This window comes from Quercus lobata, chromosome 7 (genome assembly GCF_001633185.2).
Source record: "Quercus lobata isolate SW786 chromosome 7, ValleyOak3.0 Primary Assembly, whole genome shotgun sequence".
Taxonomy (NCBI): Eukaryota; Viridiplantae; Streptophyta; class Magnoliopsida; order Fagales; family Fagaceae; genus Quercus; species Quercus lobata.
This window is the reverse complement of record NC_044910.1, coordinates 38,707,807-38,727,851: the sequence shown is the minus strand read 5'-3', so window position 1 is coordinate 38,727,851 and position 20,045 is coordinate 38,707,807. Positions and strand designations below refer to the sequence as shown.

Below are 20,045 nucleotides of genomic sequence, written 5' to 3'. Positions count from 1 at the left end.
ACGGATGGGTGTGCTGTAGGTAGTACGGGCTTGGCTGGCTGTAGAGGAGTTATGCGTGATAGTCATGGGGAGTGGATTTCTAGGTTCTCAAGGCATATAGGGATCATGAACAGCTTTGTGGCTGAATTATGGGGATTAAGGGATGGGCTATTGCTGTATAGTAACTTGAATATTCCCTCTCTTATTGTAGAACTGGATGCTAAATCCATTGCGGAGATTTTTTGCAAGACGGGTTATGTCAATGATGTGATCTCTCCCATCTTGGATGATTGCGTGATGCTCATCACGAAGTTCCAGCAGGTGCAATTTAAACACTGCTTCTGCCAATCGAATCAATGTGCAGATGCACTTGCCAGGTTAGGTGTTGATCAAGACTTAGATTTTAGAATTTTTGAAAGTCTGCCTGTGGACGCCTTTGTGTTCTTTGAACAAGACAACAATGGTCTGTGCTTTAACAGATTGTGTTCTATGTCTGTTGCTTCTTCTTAGTTTATAATATCATCTCTTTCACCAAAAAAAAAAGAGCAGGTTCTCTCAATGAAATTTATGGAAAGTAAAAAAAAAAAAAAAATCCATTCATTTGGGGGTGGGGGGGGGGGTAAATACAGATGCAATAAACTAAGAAAAGTTAGGGACTAGACAGATATTAGAATCCATGAGATTTCTCTTACAACATGCCCATAGCGGGAACAAAAAATAACTCATAAGTCTAGCTGAAGAGATCGCCTTAAGCAAGCCAAGGCATCTACACTTTTGTTTGCTTCCCTGAAGGAATGCACAATTTGAGAGTTACGCACTCTCTGCAAGGGCGACCTGCAATCATCCACATATGTATTCCATTCATGAATAGTATTAGTTGCGTCCCATTGCAACTTTGCCCCGCCTATGGATTAGTTCTCTGTGTTGCCCTACTCATTTGCTTGGCCTTCTATTCGTATGTTTTGAGTTGATGCCATGTGTTTTAACTTCTTAACTTTTTTTTATATGGATGCAGTTTAGGTCCAATGCATCAGTGCACTAGATACGATACGATGCAGACACATGTAACCTTTTTATACATAGTCCAAATATGTTAACTTTTGTTAAATGAACTTCGCAAATTTTCTTTCCAAAAAGCCAGTAGTTGAAGAAGATGCAACTTCATCAAATTGTTAGGGTCCTTTTATGGTATGGGAGTATAAGAGCTAATGTGTAATTAGTGTTCAATATAACGTGAATAGCCAATGTGACAAAACTACTATTACATGTAACTCTGTTTAGTGCCGAACTGCCGATCCAAAACATTAAAAAAGTTAAAAGATGAGTTATATGTTATCAAGCGACGTGGCAAAAAAATTAAAAAGTTAAAAGATGAGTTATATGTTATCATGTGACGTGGCAAAACTTACCGTTAAGATGCTATCTTTTCCTTGTGCAAGGAAAATAACCAGAGACCATCTAAGCATGAACATGTCAAACGAGAACTAATGAAGTTTAGTTTGGAATTCCAATGACTTTGGCACCATTGGTATTCAAAAAGCAAAAATGAAATATATAACTGGCATAAGAGCAACCACAGTTGTCACTATACAATTTACACAACTAAGAACTGCAAAACAAGAAGTTGATTCAAGTTTAGGAAAGCTGATGTATGTTTCAGTGTAATTGAGTTGTAAGTTGTAACTAAGTATTTATTCTATCATTAAATTATTGTCTGTATAGAACCCAGTGACATTGGTCATCATATATGAAAATATTTGTCAAAGTGATTATTTATCAAAGAGACATTAGGATTTGTGTGTGTGTGTGTGTGTGTGTGTGTGTGTGTGTGTGGCAATAATAGACAAAACATATGCGACTGCAATTGCAAGAACCAATACAACTTGAGGTTATTTACAAATTTAAGGGCCTCCCAAATGTTGCCTCAAATTCGGCTTGAATCTCTCCCAACAATGAATCTTCTCATCCAATCAGATACAACTAACATCCTTGTATGCCAGCTCAGTTGCTTGCTAAACATAGGAAAGAATTATAACAAATCAGATACAATGATGCACACACTATTACCATCTCAAAAGACAAACACATGTAAAAATACCAGAAGCAGAAGATAATTACCTTGTATATACAGAATGCCAGAGCAATGAGTGCCGTGGTGGCGTGGCCCATTGAAACCTAGTCTCCAGGTACCTCTGCAGCTGCCTGCTATCCTCCAAAGGGTTAATTGCCCAAAATGCTTGTACCTTGCGGTCACAAGTTGCCAGCACCTCATTGGTTAGGGAGGGCTAAAAAAAGTCGGCGAAAAACACAAGCAAAATAAAAATGTCTGTTTGGGAACAGTTTATGCTTTACTTGATAAATGAAGACAGCTAAGATCCATGACAGATGAAGACAATCACAAAAGAAAATTCTCCTAGACTCTGATTAATATCAGCAAATGCTTTACTTGATAACTTTGTCAAAACATCTTTAACTATCTTGACAACCTTGGAAAGCTACTCAAATGGAAGGTATTCTCCAGACTCCAGTCACAGGTGATGACTTCAAATGACATATGAGAACAGATAAGGAAGGAATAGTTTTTTTTTTTTTTTGGTGTAGGGGGTGGGACAACTTACTCCTCTGTAATTGGCTATTCACAACAGTATGCAGGTATCAAACATGCCAGATAGTTTTAAAGATCAATTTAAAAACTAGAATACTGAATTAATTGCTTGCTGCTCAGGTATTATGATCCAGTCATACAATCCTGATAGATCTTTTGCTTGACCATTTTCCAAACATACTTATAAAAAAATGATTTTTTTGCTTAGTGAAGCAGAAACAGTGAGAGAGTGAGAGGAGGGGAGGAAGATTAATGTGTCCAATGACAATGATATAGTTTGAATATGTCCTTTTTGCTAAACAAAACAGACCTCTTTCTCTGAAATTGGCTAAACTATTTCTGTCAAATACTGTTAAAATTAATCATTCCACGTAGTGGGTTTTTGGATGTCTGAGAAATGAAAGGCTCCATTGAATTGTTACAGTACTTTAATTCAGAAACTCATTCAATTGTGATCCAATTTCTAGATATAATCTCACATTAGCTGTCATGTCATACAGTGGCCATTTAGGATGATGTTTCTGTATGGTAAAAATTATAGGCTATATATATATTTGATAAGTAATTGAGATTTTATTGCACATGAAAAATACTCCATGTTCAATTAGAAGAACTAAGAGACATTTGGAAATAAAGAATGGAAGTACAATTGGTAAAACCCCAAGCCTGAGACCATTCAAACAAAATGTGAACCAGCAAGGACTTCAATTGCAATTCAGTTTCTGTGGACTTTAATTTGCCATAATCTTTGCAAAGTTTTTCTTCTGTTCTGTGTTCTCTGATGTTTCTAAAGTCATAGCAGCAACAAACTAGGAAATAAGACCAATTAAACAATTGGACTGGACCTCACTTTCCAATATAGTAATGAAATACCTTAATGATTCATTTAAATATAAGTATTTAGAAGGAGTGATTTGCTAGAAGTATATGTCTTTCCTCCTTTTAAATATTTCTAGGTGCATAGCTGTCTAGGTGCTTTTTTCTTTTTCTTTTTTCTTTTTTTGGTTTAAATGGTTTGAATAAGTAAAGGGAAAAGTAATTATATGTTCTATTGGTGAAATTTATGAATGCATTTGAGTTTAATTAATATGTAGAATTGAAATGTTTAGGTGTAAAATCTCATTTCAAATTCATAAAGCAGCCACCTGTATACGCAAAGATGAAATACATTTGTGTCCCATTATTTGGATAGCAAAAAGTCATAAATCTACTTCAAATTAACCCAAACAGCCAAGCCAGTATAGGAAAGATACGTACCTGTACAGCAGCAGACAGACTTCATGTGCAAATCTACATGAGAAAGGAGTAACTTAAATCCTTCAACATCCACTTCCTTCTGATCATTCCCCTGGGGTTCTTTCAACAGATCTGTCACATCCCTCAGATGCTTGCTTTTCACATAGAGATCAACTTGAGGATACCTTATGAGGATGTCATGTCATCTATCACATCTTGGAATTCTTTAACAGTTAAGGTACCAGAGTTGTCTTTGTGAGCAGCTTTAAATGTGCTCAAGATATCTTACAAAAGAAAGAATGATAACAAAAATGTAATATTACTGTAAATTACAAATGTCAGTTTAGACTTCAGAGACACGGTAAAGATATCTCCTCTAAGTTCATCTCAAAAAACAATAATTTATACACCACGTATGTTACTTTAAGACTAACAAAAGGTGAATACAAGATGTATTGGTGCTAATGCAACCAAGTAACCCACAACATCAACAATTTACCGGCACAAGGAGCTTGCTATCATCACCAAATACCTAAATCTCTGACGACTAAGACAAAAGAGGACATTTTCCTCATTATCAATCAAGAATTTACAATTGTTTCCAAACAAGTGCAAGCACTGAAATCAAAACCGTATTTGAAAGATGTTGATAACTCAGTTACCAATAACATTGGCTTGGCGCTACACAGAACTTCTTGCATTAGCAAGTCCATCCATCAACCTATTATATGTAGCAATATTGGGTATGAACCCCCTATCCAACATCTCATCCACCACCACTTCCCCTTCCTTCTGCTTTCTCTCTCTTGTAAAACCAGACACCAAAATACTATAGGTCATTCCATCTGAATCCAAACCCTTGCTTGAAGCCAGCAATCTCAATCTATTTGCTTCCACAGTTCTTCCCACATCACAAAGACTTTGAAGGAGACAATTAAAGGTCACACTATCTGGAATTATACTCTCTTTAAGCATCCTCTCCGTCAGTCTAAATGCTTCATCAATTCTCCCTAACCTCCTCAATCCTTCAATCAAAGTAGTACAAGCAATCAAGCTTGGAACATTTCCTTTCCCCCATAACTCATCCACAACCTCCAACGCTCTACCTGCATTTCCCTTCCCGCAAAGCGCCTCCATTAGACCATAATAATCATACCCATTAGGCAACACTCCTTTCCTCGAAAAATCAATCAATATCTCACACGCCTCCGAAACCCGACCTTCTCTACAAAGCCCATCAACCAAAATCTCACAAGTCACACTCGAAAACTCACACCCTAATTCAATCATCTCATAAGCCATTGAAACACCTTCATCGAACTTCCTCTCCCTAAAGAAACCCCTAATCAAAGTGTTAAAACTAACCACATTTGGACTACACCCCTTCTCCCTCATCTCCTTAAACAACTCCAAAGCTAACCCGAACTGCGAATTCCTACAATAACTACTAATCAAAATATTAAACGTATACACATCCGGCTTAACCCGGTCCTTAGTCATTGTATCAAACACCTTCAGTGCATTATCATGCTTCCCACACTTCACAAACCCATGAATCAAAATGTTATAAAGCGCCACACTAGGCCTCCCATCAATCAGTTTTTTCATAGATTCAAAGGCAACAACAGCATCATCCAACTTCCCAACTCTACAATAAGCATTGATCGAAAATCTGAATATGGGTTCGGTTCGTGGGCAAGAGAAAATACCGTCGGAGCAAGGGCAGGGATTGGAGGCGAAGAATTGGAGGAGGGAGGAAAGGTCGGCGAAGCGGTGAGAGATGGCGAGAGTCCGAGCCATCCACTCGAAAGTGGAGTGGTCGTGGCGAAAGGAGTCGATGGTGGAGGCCCAGTTGAAGATGTGGAAGTCGAAGTGGGTGAAGGAAGGGTGGTGGTGGAGCTTGGATTTGAGGAAGTGGAGGAGGTGGGTGGGAGTGAAGGGTTGGGCGAGGTGGGCGTTGAGGTAGCGGAGGAGGTGGGTGTGGGTGTGGTTGTGGTGGCCGGAGAGAGTGAGAGTTGGGAGTGGGGTGAGATGGGTTGGTGGTGGTGGTGGTTGTGGGATTGGAGAGAGTGGTGGTGGTGTGGAGATTTGCAGAGCTTTTTTGGAATTGGCATTTAGGAGCTTCTTCAAACCCATTTCTCTTGACAATTGGCAGAATCAGCCAACAACACTACGCTCTGTAATGGCGGGATGGTATATGGGCGGTTGGGTGGGTTTTGAATAATTATCTATTCATTTGAATAAAATTTCTCACCAAAATTTCTTGTGTATCTTTATATTGAATGTTAATTCTGAAAATCAGACCGTTTAATTGCATGTTTTTATTATATCCTTCATATTTGTAAAATTTTAAAAGGATCAGATTAATTATTATGTCATCAAACAAATGTTAAAATTTCAAGTTTTAATAATCTAAAATTATGTATAAAAAATAAGTTTATTAATCGAATAGTAAATAACTTCCAATTTGAACAAAATTTGATATACATAATAAGAACATGAGAAATATAAAATTTAACGGTTAGACTTTCAAAATTCATAATATATACAGATATATACAAGAAGTTTGAAGAGAAACTTTGTTCTATTCATACATATAAATATATTCTTATTTTTTACTCTTTACTTGCCTAATTCATTTAGGAGTAATTATTTAGTGTTCTAAGAGCACAACAAGTGCGTGTTCGACTCTCTAACATAATAGTAAATTTCACTAATTAAATTCATATAGACTAAATATTCAAGTGAGAAGGGAGAGTATGCATACGAACAACTAATTTGGGCTACCACAAGTAATATATAAGGATCACAAGTTGTTATTCTTATTGGTTAGCCCTACAAGAATTTGGCATAGACCAATACAAACAAAAATTAAGAATTTTGTGTAGAGCACTTGAAACCTCCCTACAAAGGGTGATCTACATTGATTGGATGTGATCACAAATAATCTATACGAGGGTTGCCAATTCACAAAAATTACTGATCAACTCTTATGTTTTTGCACTCATGCATAGAAGGTTTGAACTTGCACGAGGTTTGGGGTAGAGGGGCCTTTGCTAATGCACTCTCAAAAAGCTAGTGTGAGGGTCATTATCATAGATATGCGGGATAAGTGGTGGTTGCCTTAAGTAAGAAAATTCATGCTCCTCTTAGGGCACTTGAGATTGAAGCTAAAGCTATGGAGGTGGCAATTATATTTGCACATGATATAGGGCTACAATATGTAGTTTTTTAAGGTGAATCTCAACTAGTTTGTAGTGCATTGCAAGGGAGGACTATCGCTTCATCGGTAATTGAAATATCATTGTGGGTACACTAGTGCACTTGTGCCAGCCAACCCACATTCCGGCATAACATGCTAAATCTCTTGATGACCTTTTTTTTAAAAAAAAAAATTTTATTTATTTATTATTAGCCTAGATAGAGGAAACCCAAAAGTTCATAGAAATTATACTTGTCAATCATGTAACTAAGGGTGTTCAACACCCCGACTCAACCCAACAAGCTAAGCCACTATCATACCGTTTGAATTAAGGTGAAGGGATAGCAATGATTTATGGGGTGGCAATTGGAGACGCGTAGGGTTTTCTAACGTCGATTGATATAGTTATCGATGATGAATCTAGAATTTCAAAAAGTACAACACTAATCGGCGTGTACACACACACATGTAAAAACCTGTATTTCACAACCTGAATATTTCTCCATTCCTCAACCTCTCTCATGATTCTCTCTCTTCCAATCTCCGGTGGCGCCCGTTGACCCAAATCAGTGATCCTCCTTTAACTTTCATCCTTAAACTCTAGTTAATCAAATGTGAGTCTTAACTCTAATATCTATCGTGGCTTGTAGGTTTGATGTTTTTAATTTTTGATATGTAGGTTTTTGATGTTTTAACATATGGGTTTAGATCATAGATTTTTGAGTTTAGATCTTAGATTTTCAAAATTCTCTCTTACTTATGGTGGAATCCGATGAAACTAGTTTTTGCTTTAACATAATTTATCCTTGACATTGTTGGAAAATCACTTCAATGACATTGCAATGGTTCATGTTTTAAGAAAATAGACGAGGTCGACACGAACCCAAAACCCCCTATACTAACTACAACAATCAATTATCACCCTTAGATGTAACCATGTTTAATTCTTTCAATAAAATTTATAAGCTTCCCATAAATAAAAAAAAGTATTGTAGCTAAATATCACCCGAAAAAATTCCACATATGGCTCCCAAGTACTTTTTAATTTTCTATGAAATACTATAGGGCTTTAGTCAACAAGTTTGAAGAGAAACATGTTGTAACATTTTCAAAAAAAAATTCAAAATATTTCTCCATCCTATCTCTTAATCCATTTCCTTTAAAAATTATAATAAATATTTTAATCAAATGTATTAAAAGGTGAGAGTGAAATGTAGTATATTTAAAAAGGTGCGTGTAACTTTAAGTAATATTACATCTTATAATAATTTTTCATTAGATGCAAATTTTAAAAAATTCACCATTAAATTACATTTTTTTCTTATAACTTTTATGCCTACAAAATTTCAAGATTATCATAGTTCTATAATAATTCTCATCTATAGTAAATACACATCCAGTTATTACAAAATTTATCTAAAATTTCAAAATAACAAGATCGATAATTTTATGTTTAAATTTCAAGTTTTGATATATTTAAATTATGTGTATAATATGAGCTTATAAATCAAATTGATAGGTGTAAATTAATGGTGTAATCTTAATATTAATTCGATAAAAAATTACTATTATACTATATAAGATTTTTGATAATCAATATAAAAAAAAAAAAAAAACAGCCCACTAGAGGGAGTAAGAGTAGCCGTTCTGAATCAGCTGATCTCCGATTCCGTCCACTCCTTCAAACTTCAACAGTGCAACCGAAAACCCCAAACCTGGGTATTTCTTTTGTCTTTTTTTTTTTCCTTCACTTCTATTTCTTTCCTTATTAGCATTACGTTTTGTTTGTTTGTTTTTTGAATTTTTCCCCTACTACTACTATCTGAATCCATAGCAACAATGCACAGCACGATGTTTCGGACCCTCCGTACAACACCAACATCAACCTCCGACCTGAGCTCGCTCCGACCTTTAGGTTCTTCTTTCCACAGCCGAAACAAGCATAGAATCGTCACAGCTATTCCTTGTGTTGGTTTCTCACGGTCACGCTTGTCTATTAGCTGTTCGGTTCGTTTCCGTCCTTGCATTGATATACACAAGGTACCAGAACTAAATATTGGCCAAATTTTGTATTGGGTTCTCAATATTTTTGTCATTGATAAATTTTAGCACAAATTTTGTCAGTGCCTATAAGGTGCTTGATGAAATGTCAAGGAAACACAGTTTAGAGATATTAAAGGTTTGGTAACTCTTATTCTGTTTTACGATAAAGGGTGTCTTTTACATATTGTTTTGTCTAAAATATAATTTCTTTACTACTGGGTTTTTGGATTGTCAAAAGGGTATGAGGGAAGATAAATTCTTCTATTGTATGCGGTGGCCAATGTGTATAAATGGGGGTGGATGGCTATGATACATTTGGTTATATTCATGCAGTGGTGCTAATTTGAGGTGGGACCTTGGGTAATTTTACCTGATTGTTGTGTTTGAAATATGTGTTTTTTTATCAGGGGAAAGTGAAACAAATTGTTGGGTCAACCATTCAGGATTTGAAGGAGGATGGGTCAGCTCCTGTTACCAATTTCGAATCAGATAAGTCAGCGGCTGAGTTTGCCAATTTGTATAAAGAAGATGGACTTACGGGTGGTCATGTCATCATGATTGGAGCAGATCCTTTGAGTAACAGTGCAGCCATTGAAGCATTGCACGCTTATCCTGGTAGGTCTACGCTTTCATAAACTGGTGAATTTGTTTGCTGTCTTCTGATATGTTGTTTTTGTGGTTGCTTTTGTTGACTGATGCCATTGAAGACTAATTAAGTTTTTCAACTTATATTGATGGAAACTCAAGTTCTTGATTATAGTCTCTTTTTTTTTTCCTCTTTCTTTTTTTAAAAATAAAATAAAATAAAAGAAGTAAAATCTATTAGGATGATTCTCTCATTTTGACTAGAGTGCGACCAGATCCGGTTAGATTTAATGAGAATGACATTAGGCTTCACTTAGCATGATCTTCGTTTCACAATTTATATGTGATCACAAACTACTTTAAGTTACTGCTATTCACCTACTTGTGTATCTATTTATCTTAAATAATTAGAACAGACATTCTGTTAGCTGATCAATTTTTGTCTAGGACTTCTTTATACATTTTTGGGATGTGATTTTGATTTAGCATTCGCACCACTTTAAGTGCCTTATATGAAGACATTCAACCCTTGGAACCGAGCATTTCAAGATAAAGTTGTTTTTCCTTTGATCTCTATAATTGATTATAAGTTTAAAACTTACAGACTTTTCCTCTGCTGAACTTACTGCGAGGACTGGTAAAAGTAGGCGGTTTGCAAATTGGGGGCGGAATCAATTCTGACAATTCGTTGAGTTACATAGAGGAAGGAGCTAGCCATGTCATTGTCACATCAGTATGTTATAAATTGTTCTTTAAATTTCTGTTTAAAACTTACGTGGAAAACATGAATAACTACTTAATGAATCAATATAATTCTGATCTCTCTCTCTCATCAAAATGCATATGAAATTTCAAGTCTCTTTTTTTTTTCTAATGTTAAGCATAAACATGGGAAAGCCTCATAGGCTGACTCATTTGGGCCAGAAGTACTCCTGGTACCTGTTTAAATATTTCAAGCTGACTTACGTGTGGTTTGTAGACTGCAACAGCAGCAACACCCCGACCCCCCAAAAGAATGGAAACCCAACAATCAGCATGGTAGGATATATTTGTTTGTTACCTTCTATGAGTTATGAATTCTCCTTGAACTATGTCAATGCTATCAAAATGATAAAGACTCTTTTACATACTTCGTTCTAAAAGCCACTTCCTTCTAACTGTTATATGCATTGAGTTATTAGCATTGAACATGATAGAAGGAATGTTTTTAAATAGCCATTGAAGTGGTGCGAGGGTTAAATATAAGATTTGCATCCATACTCCTTACCTTGGGTAACGACATATACTTTTCTCTGTATTGGAAGAGTGCTCATGTGATGAAACTGGATTTCATGTAATGCTGGTTAGAGCATAATGCTTGTGGAACAATGTTTACATGGAAAATAATACCAAGAATTTGAGATAATCTAAATAAAGAATTTCTCTGGGTTAAAATTTTAAATTGGTCATCATTTACTTCTTGGTTTCATTACAGTATGTATTCAAGAATGGACAAATGGACCTTGAAAGGCTTAAAGATCTTGTTCGTGTTGTTGGAAAGCAGAGGCTTGTGTTGGACCTTAGTTGCAGAAAGAAGGTATCAGACAATTTCAAATTGAGCATTTATGCAGTGCATAACTGGTTTTCCAGAGTGAGGTTTTAGTCAGAAATATCTTTAGGCATGAATATGTTGCATGTCTTACAAACTTATATTTGAACCAGGGTTTGTACTGGTTTTTTGTATTCATTATTTTATTGGTAACTAAGAGACATATCAGCAGTGTTGGTGAAAGCATGACGCACTAAAGTGCAAAGGCCTTGGAGCCTAGGCAAAGCAGAAGCATGCGCCTAATTGAAGTAAAGCCCATATATATATATATATGTTGAAGAAAAAGGTGTATAATAACTTCTGATAGAAGGATTCACAGTATATAATCTATATTTCTATGCCTATAAAAAAAGGATTCACAATATGTAATAAAAAAATTAAAAGAGTAAGATATTTAGCCTATTAACTCAATTGGTTTGAATCTTATGCAATTGCTTTTTTCTTTTTTTTTGATAGGAGTCTTATGCAATTGCATAAAGGTTATAGGTTCAGATTCTAAATAGCTGAGTTCAATTTCTTAAATTTTCTATGTAGTGAATTTGAAAACAATTAGTAATAGAAAATATAACAATCAAGTGATCAATTAATCACATAAAATTTTAAAAAATTGTTTGTAGTACTTTTTATTTTTTATTTTTTTCTGTTTGTAGCTCTGCCTCATATACACATCCCTTGTACTAGGGTTGCTTCATTTCACTCCTTTATTAATGGAATATTTTCTTATAAAAAACTTAAAATTTAGAAATAGCATTTTATATAATTCTTTTGTGATACAAGATCAAAATGAAGTATGTGGTTGAATCAAAAATATACCCAAAAGGCAAAGACCAAAGAGCACTTGAATGGTATATGCCTAACATAAGCAATGCAATCCAATCCTAAAGTATATAATCATCAGTTCATCATTTGCATTAAACATTAGACCATAATCAATTTCATCATAAGATTTGTAACTCTCATTTGCTGTTTGGTCCTTGCGATTTCTTTAATTTCTTCTAGAATGTATCGTGATGATGAATAATGAGAAGTTGACTTGTGTTGTGCGTCGAATCATTAATGAGCTCCAGCTCAACTTGCACCTCCTCCCTTATAAGTTCTAGGGAGAGGGTGAGATCATGGGTTCAAAACCCATTTTGTGTGTGTAACTTACCAATAAAAAAGACCAAATCAAGAACCCATATAAATGTACTTTTGAAAATATGCCCTGTTTTAGCTGTCTGAAGTGCTTTGGCTGTAGATCTTCGCATTTTACATTTTCAAGTGTGCTTTTATCAATGCTGCATGCTCTAGGCTCAGATTCTTACACATAGAAAAGCATACATTAAGAATAAAAAATAATAAGTTTGATAATTTTGTATAATTTTTTTCCCATTTGTTTGTTAGTTGATGGGATATGGTGATTGCACCCATTAAATGACACTTCCTCTTCCTACAATTGTGGGATGGAGGGTAAGATTGCGGATTCAAGACCTATGGAGTGTGTGTTTAACTTACCAATAAAACAAATTATTTGATAGTTATTCAGTTTCAATTATTACCTTATATGTGTTGATTTTGATTTGAAGGAAGGTAAATATGCAATTGTAACTGATAGATGGCAGAAGTTCACCGATGTATATCTTGACGGAAAAATATTGGATTTTCTTGCCAAATATGCGGATGAGTTTCTTGTCCATGGTGTTGATGTTGAAGGGAAAAAGTAAGTCCTAAATGTTGCGGTCCTTAATTCGACCATAACTTTTGTCTTATTCCTTACTTTCAAACTCCTATACTTAGGATTCATAAGTATCTAATCACTTTCAGACATATTATTTGTAAGGGATCGTTACTGTAATTGGGGTTTACTTTGCTTATGGTTGGCATGCCAAAGTGAAGGAAATAAAAAGACTGTCTTTAATTGACAATAAAGATTGTAAAGTGTCTTTGATTTCCAAAAGAGTTCATCAATATAATATGATTTTGATTGTTTTTTGGTTGCAGGCTGGGAATTGATGAGGAGCTTGTGGCATTGCTTGGGAAGCATTCACCGGTGGGTAATGTATTAGCTGCATTTATTAACTGTCATTTGTCTTGATGATTGTCTTGTTACCTTCTCATTTCTTTGTTGTCATATGATGAACTGATAATGCCCAAGGCACTGGATTTACCAAAATCTTTCTCATGCCTAAATTACCTTCATTTGAACCATTCTGAAATAGCGTGCCTGTAAAACATAATTGTGAGCATTGTACTCACCTACAAAAGGGTAAAAACTTAGGCGCAGTTCCTTAGCTACAGTATATTAGGTGCCCTAATTAAATTCAAACAATGCATTGAATTTAATTATTCTTGGAAAAAATTCTTATAAAAAAAAAAAAATTCTTGGAAAAAATAACACAATTTGTACATTATTGGTTAATGCAACCATGTGCTTGAATTATTTTTTGATGACATGGAACCTCACCAAGGCAAGACCCATCCTTAGAGAGTAAACCACAGATACATGACTCCACCCGCTAGAACTGTGTATCAGATAATTTAGGGGAACTCCTATTGGGGATTTGAACCTAGGATGTTTGGGTCTACAGCTAATCCCAAGCCTTCCACCACTAGGCTCCTAATGTACTGCACTTAAAGAACTATACCTAAGTTCACCCCCCCCCCCCCCCAAAAAAAAAAAGCGACCATGATATTTTTTCTTTGGACCTATAGTTTGCAGCCTCTTCGAAGTCCGTCTGTAATGTATGAAGTCACTAGGCATGCATTCCTATATCGTTCCTCTCCTATATGCATGCTATCTTACATGAATAAATTGTTAATACATCATGGTCTGGTGCCAGATTCCTGTAACTTATGCTGGTGGTGTGACGGTGATGGCTGATTTAGAGAGAATAAAGGTGGCTGGGATGGGACGTGTGGATGTTACCGTGGGCAGTGCTTTGGATATTTTTGGGGGCAATATGGCATACATGGATGTAGTTGCTTGGCATTCTCAGCAGGAGGCTTTTACAGTTTAGTGCCTCCTATTGTGTTGTTTGTGTTTTTTAGTTCCATGTCAGCTTTCGCATCTCATATGCAATTTAAGCAAAGAGAATTAACTTATCAAATACTAAAAATTTGAAGGAGATTCTCAACCTTCTGGACTTGTAGAATTGATGTTGGGACTTGAAGAGATGTTGGCAACCGGAAATTTAGAAGATTAATGAGAAAAGAGAGGAAAAACTAGAAAAACTATTGAAATAAATTAAGAATTGATTTGTCACTTGCTAAGTTTCCACTCTTGGTTTTACTCCATATGACCTATATTGCCCTGAATCCGGCACCATTTTTCACTTTCAGGGCCTTTTTTTTTGTTTGAGAATCTGAGTGTTAAATTCTAGTTCCCTCTTATTTTCACAACAACCCGTTGTGGTTTCCAATGCATTTATGGCTGTTCATTAATTTGATTAATTTCATTCAACCCGCCAAAAAACAATGGCAAATCCAAGCATAGAATGTGTGTGGTTACTGCGTTAGCTTACTAGATCTTTCAGTATAATCTCAAATCCAAAAATTAAGCTATACAACGTTTTTCACGTGTTAAGATGGCAAATTATAATTGGTATCACTTTTGCATTAACTTATTGTAGACACTATTTCAATTGTGCTTCATGGCCCATGCTATCTTAACATTTCTTGAAAAGATTTCTCAAACGATTCGATTGATGGGATTTGGTATTAACATTTCTTGAAAAGTTTTTTTGAATGATTCGATCAATGGAATTTGGTATGATATTCATGAGATCAATGAGATTGGTATTTAAATATTTTTTCTTAGAACGTATTTGATTTGATCCTATATGCAGGTAGTAAAAATGATAATCGTAATTTGGTGAGATTTAAGAAAATTAAATTTTTCCAAAAAATAAAAAGTGGTATCTGTTGAACCTACTCCATGCATTCCACTTCGTGTCACATATTAGGCTTGCTCCGTAAAAGAGGCTCCTAAGATAATAATATAAAAATAAATAAAGAATTCAAGGGAAGAAAATGCAGAATTCAAGAGTTATGGAATTCAATGGGAAAAATATACTGAGTAAAATGTCATTATGGCAAAAGTATCCAATAATTACCACATAGGGTATGGCTTGATAGTAAAAGTCTTTGTCCCCGCGGCTAGAGAGGAGCGATTCGAGCAATAACTCTAACAAGATCTGTATGGTACATGTGACGTGAGGTTGATGAGCTCACACTAGAGATTTTTTTTTTTTTTTTAGAAAAAAAAATCCAATAATCATAGTATTTATTATTATTATTATTATTATTATTATTATTATTTATTTTTCAGAATTGCCGGGAAAAAATGAAAATTTTAACCACCACTTCTTTTATGAGTGAACCTCCTCAAATTCTCACTTTCTCTCTGCAACAGAAATTCAAAACACGCATACACAACAAAAAACAAAAAGATGCTTCTGTGCAAGCCTTCACTTCTCACTCTACCTCAGCTCAGAACCTCAACTTCGACTCCAAGAAACCCTAAAAGATCGCTCTCGATCATCACCACCAACTCAACTTCACCGACACAGCGGCGAAGAACCATGTCCGCCTTCGAAGCCCGAATCTCTCTAGTCTTCGCTCTCGCTTCCCAAGCCTCCTCTCTCTCCCAGAGACGTAAATGTCCACAACCAATTCCTTTTCACATTTTTTCACTACTTTTTAAACAATCTATGCTTTTGCTATTCGAATTTTGACGTTGTCTTCTTTTCGTGCAGTTTTAGTGGACACAGCTACCGAGGTTGTCAAATACGTGTCCCCGAAGAGGTTCGAGAGTCGAACTCTCGAGGAGGCTTTAATGGCAGGTAAAATACAGTTGTCGCACAAGTTGATTTTGATGATGTCCGTGTCCTTATTTTGATATTTGTGGACAGTTGGTTGTTTTTTTTTTTTTTTTTTTGAAAAATTTATATAAAACATCGTTAATTGTGGGAAAATGCTAAAGCTAGTACCAATTTTACTAGAGCAGATTGGTATCACATTAATCACATGATAATAAGTAAGTTTCTTAATTACTTTTTTTGGTTTGTGTTTTGAAAGTGGAAAATGTTAAAGCTTCGGGTCAATTTTACTATAAAACGTTACAAATTGACATGACAATGAATGTGATTGACTGATTGGTGAGATCTGTATAGTGAAATTTATGCTAGTTCTACTCAATAACGAAAGGTTTAAATTCAATGGTTCTTGTTAACTAGTGTCCCATGATTACAGATCAATGATTCATGGGCACATGTATAGATTTAAAGTGGTTGTGTATGCTTTTCTTGGTATTTGTCCATGGTTTTATTTATTTTTTTTGGAAAAAGAATAAACAAACATGATTTAATAGTGTGAAATGCATCTTGTGTTGTCTATCTGTTATGGAATTATGAGATTTTGTGTTGTCTTTTGGGTTTTTGATGTAGTTCCGGACCTAGAGACGGTGAACTTCAAGGTTTTGAGTAGGGGAGATCTTTATGAGATAAGGGAAGTTGAGGTATGAATTTGCTACTACAGTATGCTCTTTACTCTGCCTTGTAGACTGATGGTTATTTTGATTTGGAATTGGGAATGTTACGATGAATATGAATAATTGATGGTCATGTTCATAAGCACAATAGCAACAATAAATTATAGAATAATAAGATAACAATGAAAAGAATGATTACAATATTTATGCGTATGATGTCTAAATTGAGAGGTTAGGCTTTGGTGAGATGGCAAGCGCCATTCACGAAAAGTGATAGGCTTTGGGTTTGAGTCTAGGAATTAGTCTCTCCAATAAAATTGGGGTAAGGCTACTTACCATAACTTCTCTCAAACCCCGCAAAAGTCTAAGTTTTGTGCACTGGTTATGATAATATCTAAATTGGGGTTGTGATTGTGGAAACAGCCATACTTTGTAGCAGAGACAACGATGCCTGGGAGGACTGGATTTGACTTCAATGGAGCATCTCAATCCTTTAATGTATTAGCTGGGTACCTGTTTGGTAAGGTAGTCTTGAAATTTTTAATGAATTGCTGTCATACTTTCTTGTAATGTACTTATCTTTTTTACTTTGCTTAATCTGTTGCCTTTGCTGTTTGTAGAATACAACAAAGGAGACAATGGAGATGACCACACCTGTTTTTACGCGTAAGACCCAATCAGATGGAGAGAAAATGGAAATGACGACTCCTGTGATAACAAAGAGGGTATGATATTTTTTACATGCATCATAATTCATATGTTTAATAATTTTTGTAGTTTCTGATGATATGGAATTTTGATATGTTCTTGTATGTTTTAAATGGCACTCGTGGTGCCTATGTTTCTTTTCTTTTACATTTCTCTCAGAGTATGCTCTTTAAAAAATAAAAAAAAATCAATCTTGTCATATGGTCATAACTTGACCTGTCTAAAATGATTATATTTTAGTTTGGCATTACCTCAGACCAGCTAAAAATTACAGTCTATTAGCTGAACCTTTTTCTTTTTTAACGGATTTTTGATCATGACATTATTACTTTCAAATATCAAAGATTGCTCTTGGACTCTAATAATCTATCTAGTTCTTTCATTTGATGAACAACTATAAGGCCCCAGTTTCACATATTGGTCCTTAATTGTATGGTTTGGTTGTTTTTAGCCAAAAGCCAAGGAGGTCTTTTTGCTTGGTCTAAGTGTTGGGTTTCATTTTTTTCTTCTTCTTGTTTTGCAATTTTATCCTAAGTACCGTAGAAAGATGTCAATTGTTATAAAATCCTAATTTGTAGTCTTTTTCAATATTTTGCGTTTGGTAGGTTTTATTTTTTATTATGACCTGATATTATTGCAAATGTTTTAGCTGGAAGATCAAGATAAGTGGCAGATGTCTTTTGTCATGCCCTCAAAGTATGGTGCCAATCTTCCGCTGCCTAAAGATTCGTCTGTGACAATCAGAGAGGTGCCAAGGAAAATTATTGCAGTTGTTGCCTTTTCAGGTCTGTCCTTCCCTTTGTCTGATAACCCCTGAGCTATGTGGATATATAAAGTGGGTTAAGAATCTTTATATGTACCATCATTCCTATTTATTAAATATTGGATGTTATTTGTTACCAAGGCTTTCCAACATTAGAACATTGGATCAGACTTGAGAGCATGTCGTTAAGTACACCTGATTGTATTTAAGTTTCTATGCATTTTTAGGTAGGCATTAGTGATTGGGTTGAGATAGCGGAAACTCTGCTGCCAGTTTGTTGTGAGTGTAGTCAATTATAGTGGGTTTTTGCAACACAGGAAAAAAAGAAAAAAAGAAAATTAAAATAATCATGCATGGAACACAAAGATTTATGTTGTTCTGCCTTAAGCCTGTGTCTAATAAGAACAAAATTGAGTTGAAAGTTTCACTGTTTCGCTAAAAAATGGGAAGATCACAAATGTAGCATAGACTCTCACAAAATCTAAACCCCAAATAAGCCCAAAGCTGTCTATCTCTCTAAATTCACAAGGCTATCGTATGAGGAAAAAACTAAAAGGTAACTATGTATATGTATAACCCCAAACTTGGCTTGTAATGCAAGGAGGTTGGTACACAATTCAAAACCAAAATGGAATGGTATTTCAAGATATAGCTAAAATCGGCTAGATTGTTGCCGTGGCAAACACCCAAACCCCAGTTAAACTGACCCTGGCAAATAATCCTATATGAGCCAACTGGAGTCCTGCACGTGATGCAACTCCACCTAATTCAAGCGACCTTATAACAAATTGGATCATAGTTGTAGTGGGTTTTGTTTAAATTGTGAGCTAATATAGTACTCTAATTATTTCAGAAACAGAGAGTAGCATATTATTCTTTATCAAAGTGGATATGATATATTTATATTATTTGTCCCTTCTTAATTTCCATTAGGCTTTGTTACTGATGAAGAAGTTAAACAACGGGAATCAAAGTTACGAGAAGCTCTGAAAAATGATGCACAGTTTCAAATTAAAGAGGGCGGCTCAGTGGAAATTGCACAGGTGAGATCCCTACTGAAATGTTAAATGCAAAAGGTCTCTGTAAACGTTGATTTCTGGACACTTTGTGCGTGTCAATGACTTTCTATATATATGGTTGCAGTATAATCCACCATTCACACTTCCATTCCAACGCCGCAATGAGATTGCTCTGGAAGTAGAAAAGAAAGAAAAATAGCAATGTAGCAATTTTAGAATCTTGAGGTATACTAAATTAACACACTTTCTGTAAAGTAAACAAAAACAACTTTTTGGATGTCCAGGCATTCATGTTCCATAATGTAATATCTTACATAATTGATTTGAAGCTTTTGCTATGTGCATATAATAAAAGATCCTTCTTGCTATTCCATTATGCATCATGATATGGGTATCAGTTCTCAGATGCTGGAATTTTGTTAAGATCATGTGTTTGGCTTTGGTGTTATTTTAGTTGCATTGCTTCTGAACTACATATGAATCTTGTATGACCATGGTTGTTCGTGAATAGCTGAATGCTAGAAAAACCTTATATCAGTGTTATTTGAATGTGAGTTGAATTGGGATCTTGAGATGAGAAATAAGAAAAATCTACAGAAGTGCATACCCCTTGCAACGACTAGTTTAAAGTAAGCAACATAACCAAGTCTAACAAACATATAGACTTCAACAAAGGATTTTTATTTACCACAGTTGAATTACATTGGATTGTCAGGAAACCGTGAAATAACAAACAGAGAAATTTGAAAATTTAGAAAAGATTCAATTAGACTTCAAATTGGACATGAAAATGAGTCTCTTTCTACTTATGCTATCTATGTATTCTTCTCTGCACAACAGCAGTCTCTGC

General features: G+C 35.2%; 3 protein-coding genes across 4 annotated transcripts; 2 read left to right on the top strand and 1 right to left on the bottom strand.

Moving 5' to 3' along the window:
• Positions 1 to 1,689: 1,689 nt before the first annotated feature.
• On the bottom strand, positions 1,690 to 6,041 carry LOC115952262 (pentatricopeptide repeat-containing protein At2g36240-like). The gene is made up of 3 exons (XM_031069352.1): positions 3,842 to 6,041; positions 2,098 to 2,222; positions 1,690 to 1,991 (listed from the first exon to the last, which is right to left on the bottom strand). Exon 1 carries the CDS (start codon positions 5,954 to 5,956, stop codon positions 4,502 to 4,504), a length of 1,455 nt encoding a protein of 484 aa, XP_030925212.1. The 5' UTR covers positions 5,957 to 6,041; the 3' UTR covers positions 1,690 to 1,991; positions 2,098 to 2,222; positions 3,842 to 4,501.
• A 2,605-nt stretch (positions 6,042 to 8,646) lies between these two features.
• Positions 8,647 to 14,487, top strand: LOC115951392 (1-(5-phosphoribosyl)-5-[(5-phosphoribosylamino)methylideneamino] imidazole-4-carboxamide isomerase, chloroplastic-like). Its single transcript, XM_031068610.1, has 8 exons — positions 8,647 to 8,741; positions 8,857 to 9,062; positions 9,473 to 9,680; positions 10,298 to 10,383; positions 11,125 to 11,226; positions 12,804 to 12,937; positions 13,219 to 13,267; positions 14,058 to 14,487. The coding sequence occupies exons 2-8, from the start codon at positions 8,862 to 8,864 to the stop codon at positions 14,232 to 14,234; spliced, it is 957 nt and encodes a 318-aa protein (XP_030924470.1). The 5' UTR covers positions 8,647 to 8,741; positions 8,857 to 8,861; the 3' UTR covers positions 14,235 to 14,487.
• A 1,130-nt stretch (positions 14,488 to 15,617) lies between these two features.
• Positions 15,618 to 19,568, top strand: LOC115952180 (heme-binding-like protein At3g10130, chloroplastic). 2 transcript variants are annotated; one of them, XM_031069253.1, is made up of 8 exons: positions 15,618 to 15,876; positions 15,972 to 16,058; positions 16,662 to 16,732; positions 17,129 to 17,230; positions 17,326 to 17,430; positions 18,063 to 18,198; positions 19,110 to 19,219; positions 19,320 to 19,568. In XM_031069253.1, the coding sequence occupies exons 1-8, from the start codon at positions 15,666 to 15,668 to the stop codon at positions 19,392 to 19,394; spliced, it is 897 nt and encodes a 298-aa protein (XP_030925113.1). In that variant the 5' UTR covers positions 15,618 to 15,665; the 3' UTR covers positions 19,395 to 19,568. The 2 variants fall into 2 exon arrangements, with proteins under 2 accessions (XP_030925113.1, XP_030925114.1); XM_031069254.1 differs by having other exon boundaries at positions 15,618 to 15,870; positions 19,320 to 19,566.
• The last annotated feature ends 477 nt before the right edge of the window (positions 19,569 to 20,045 follow it).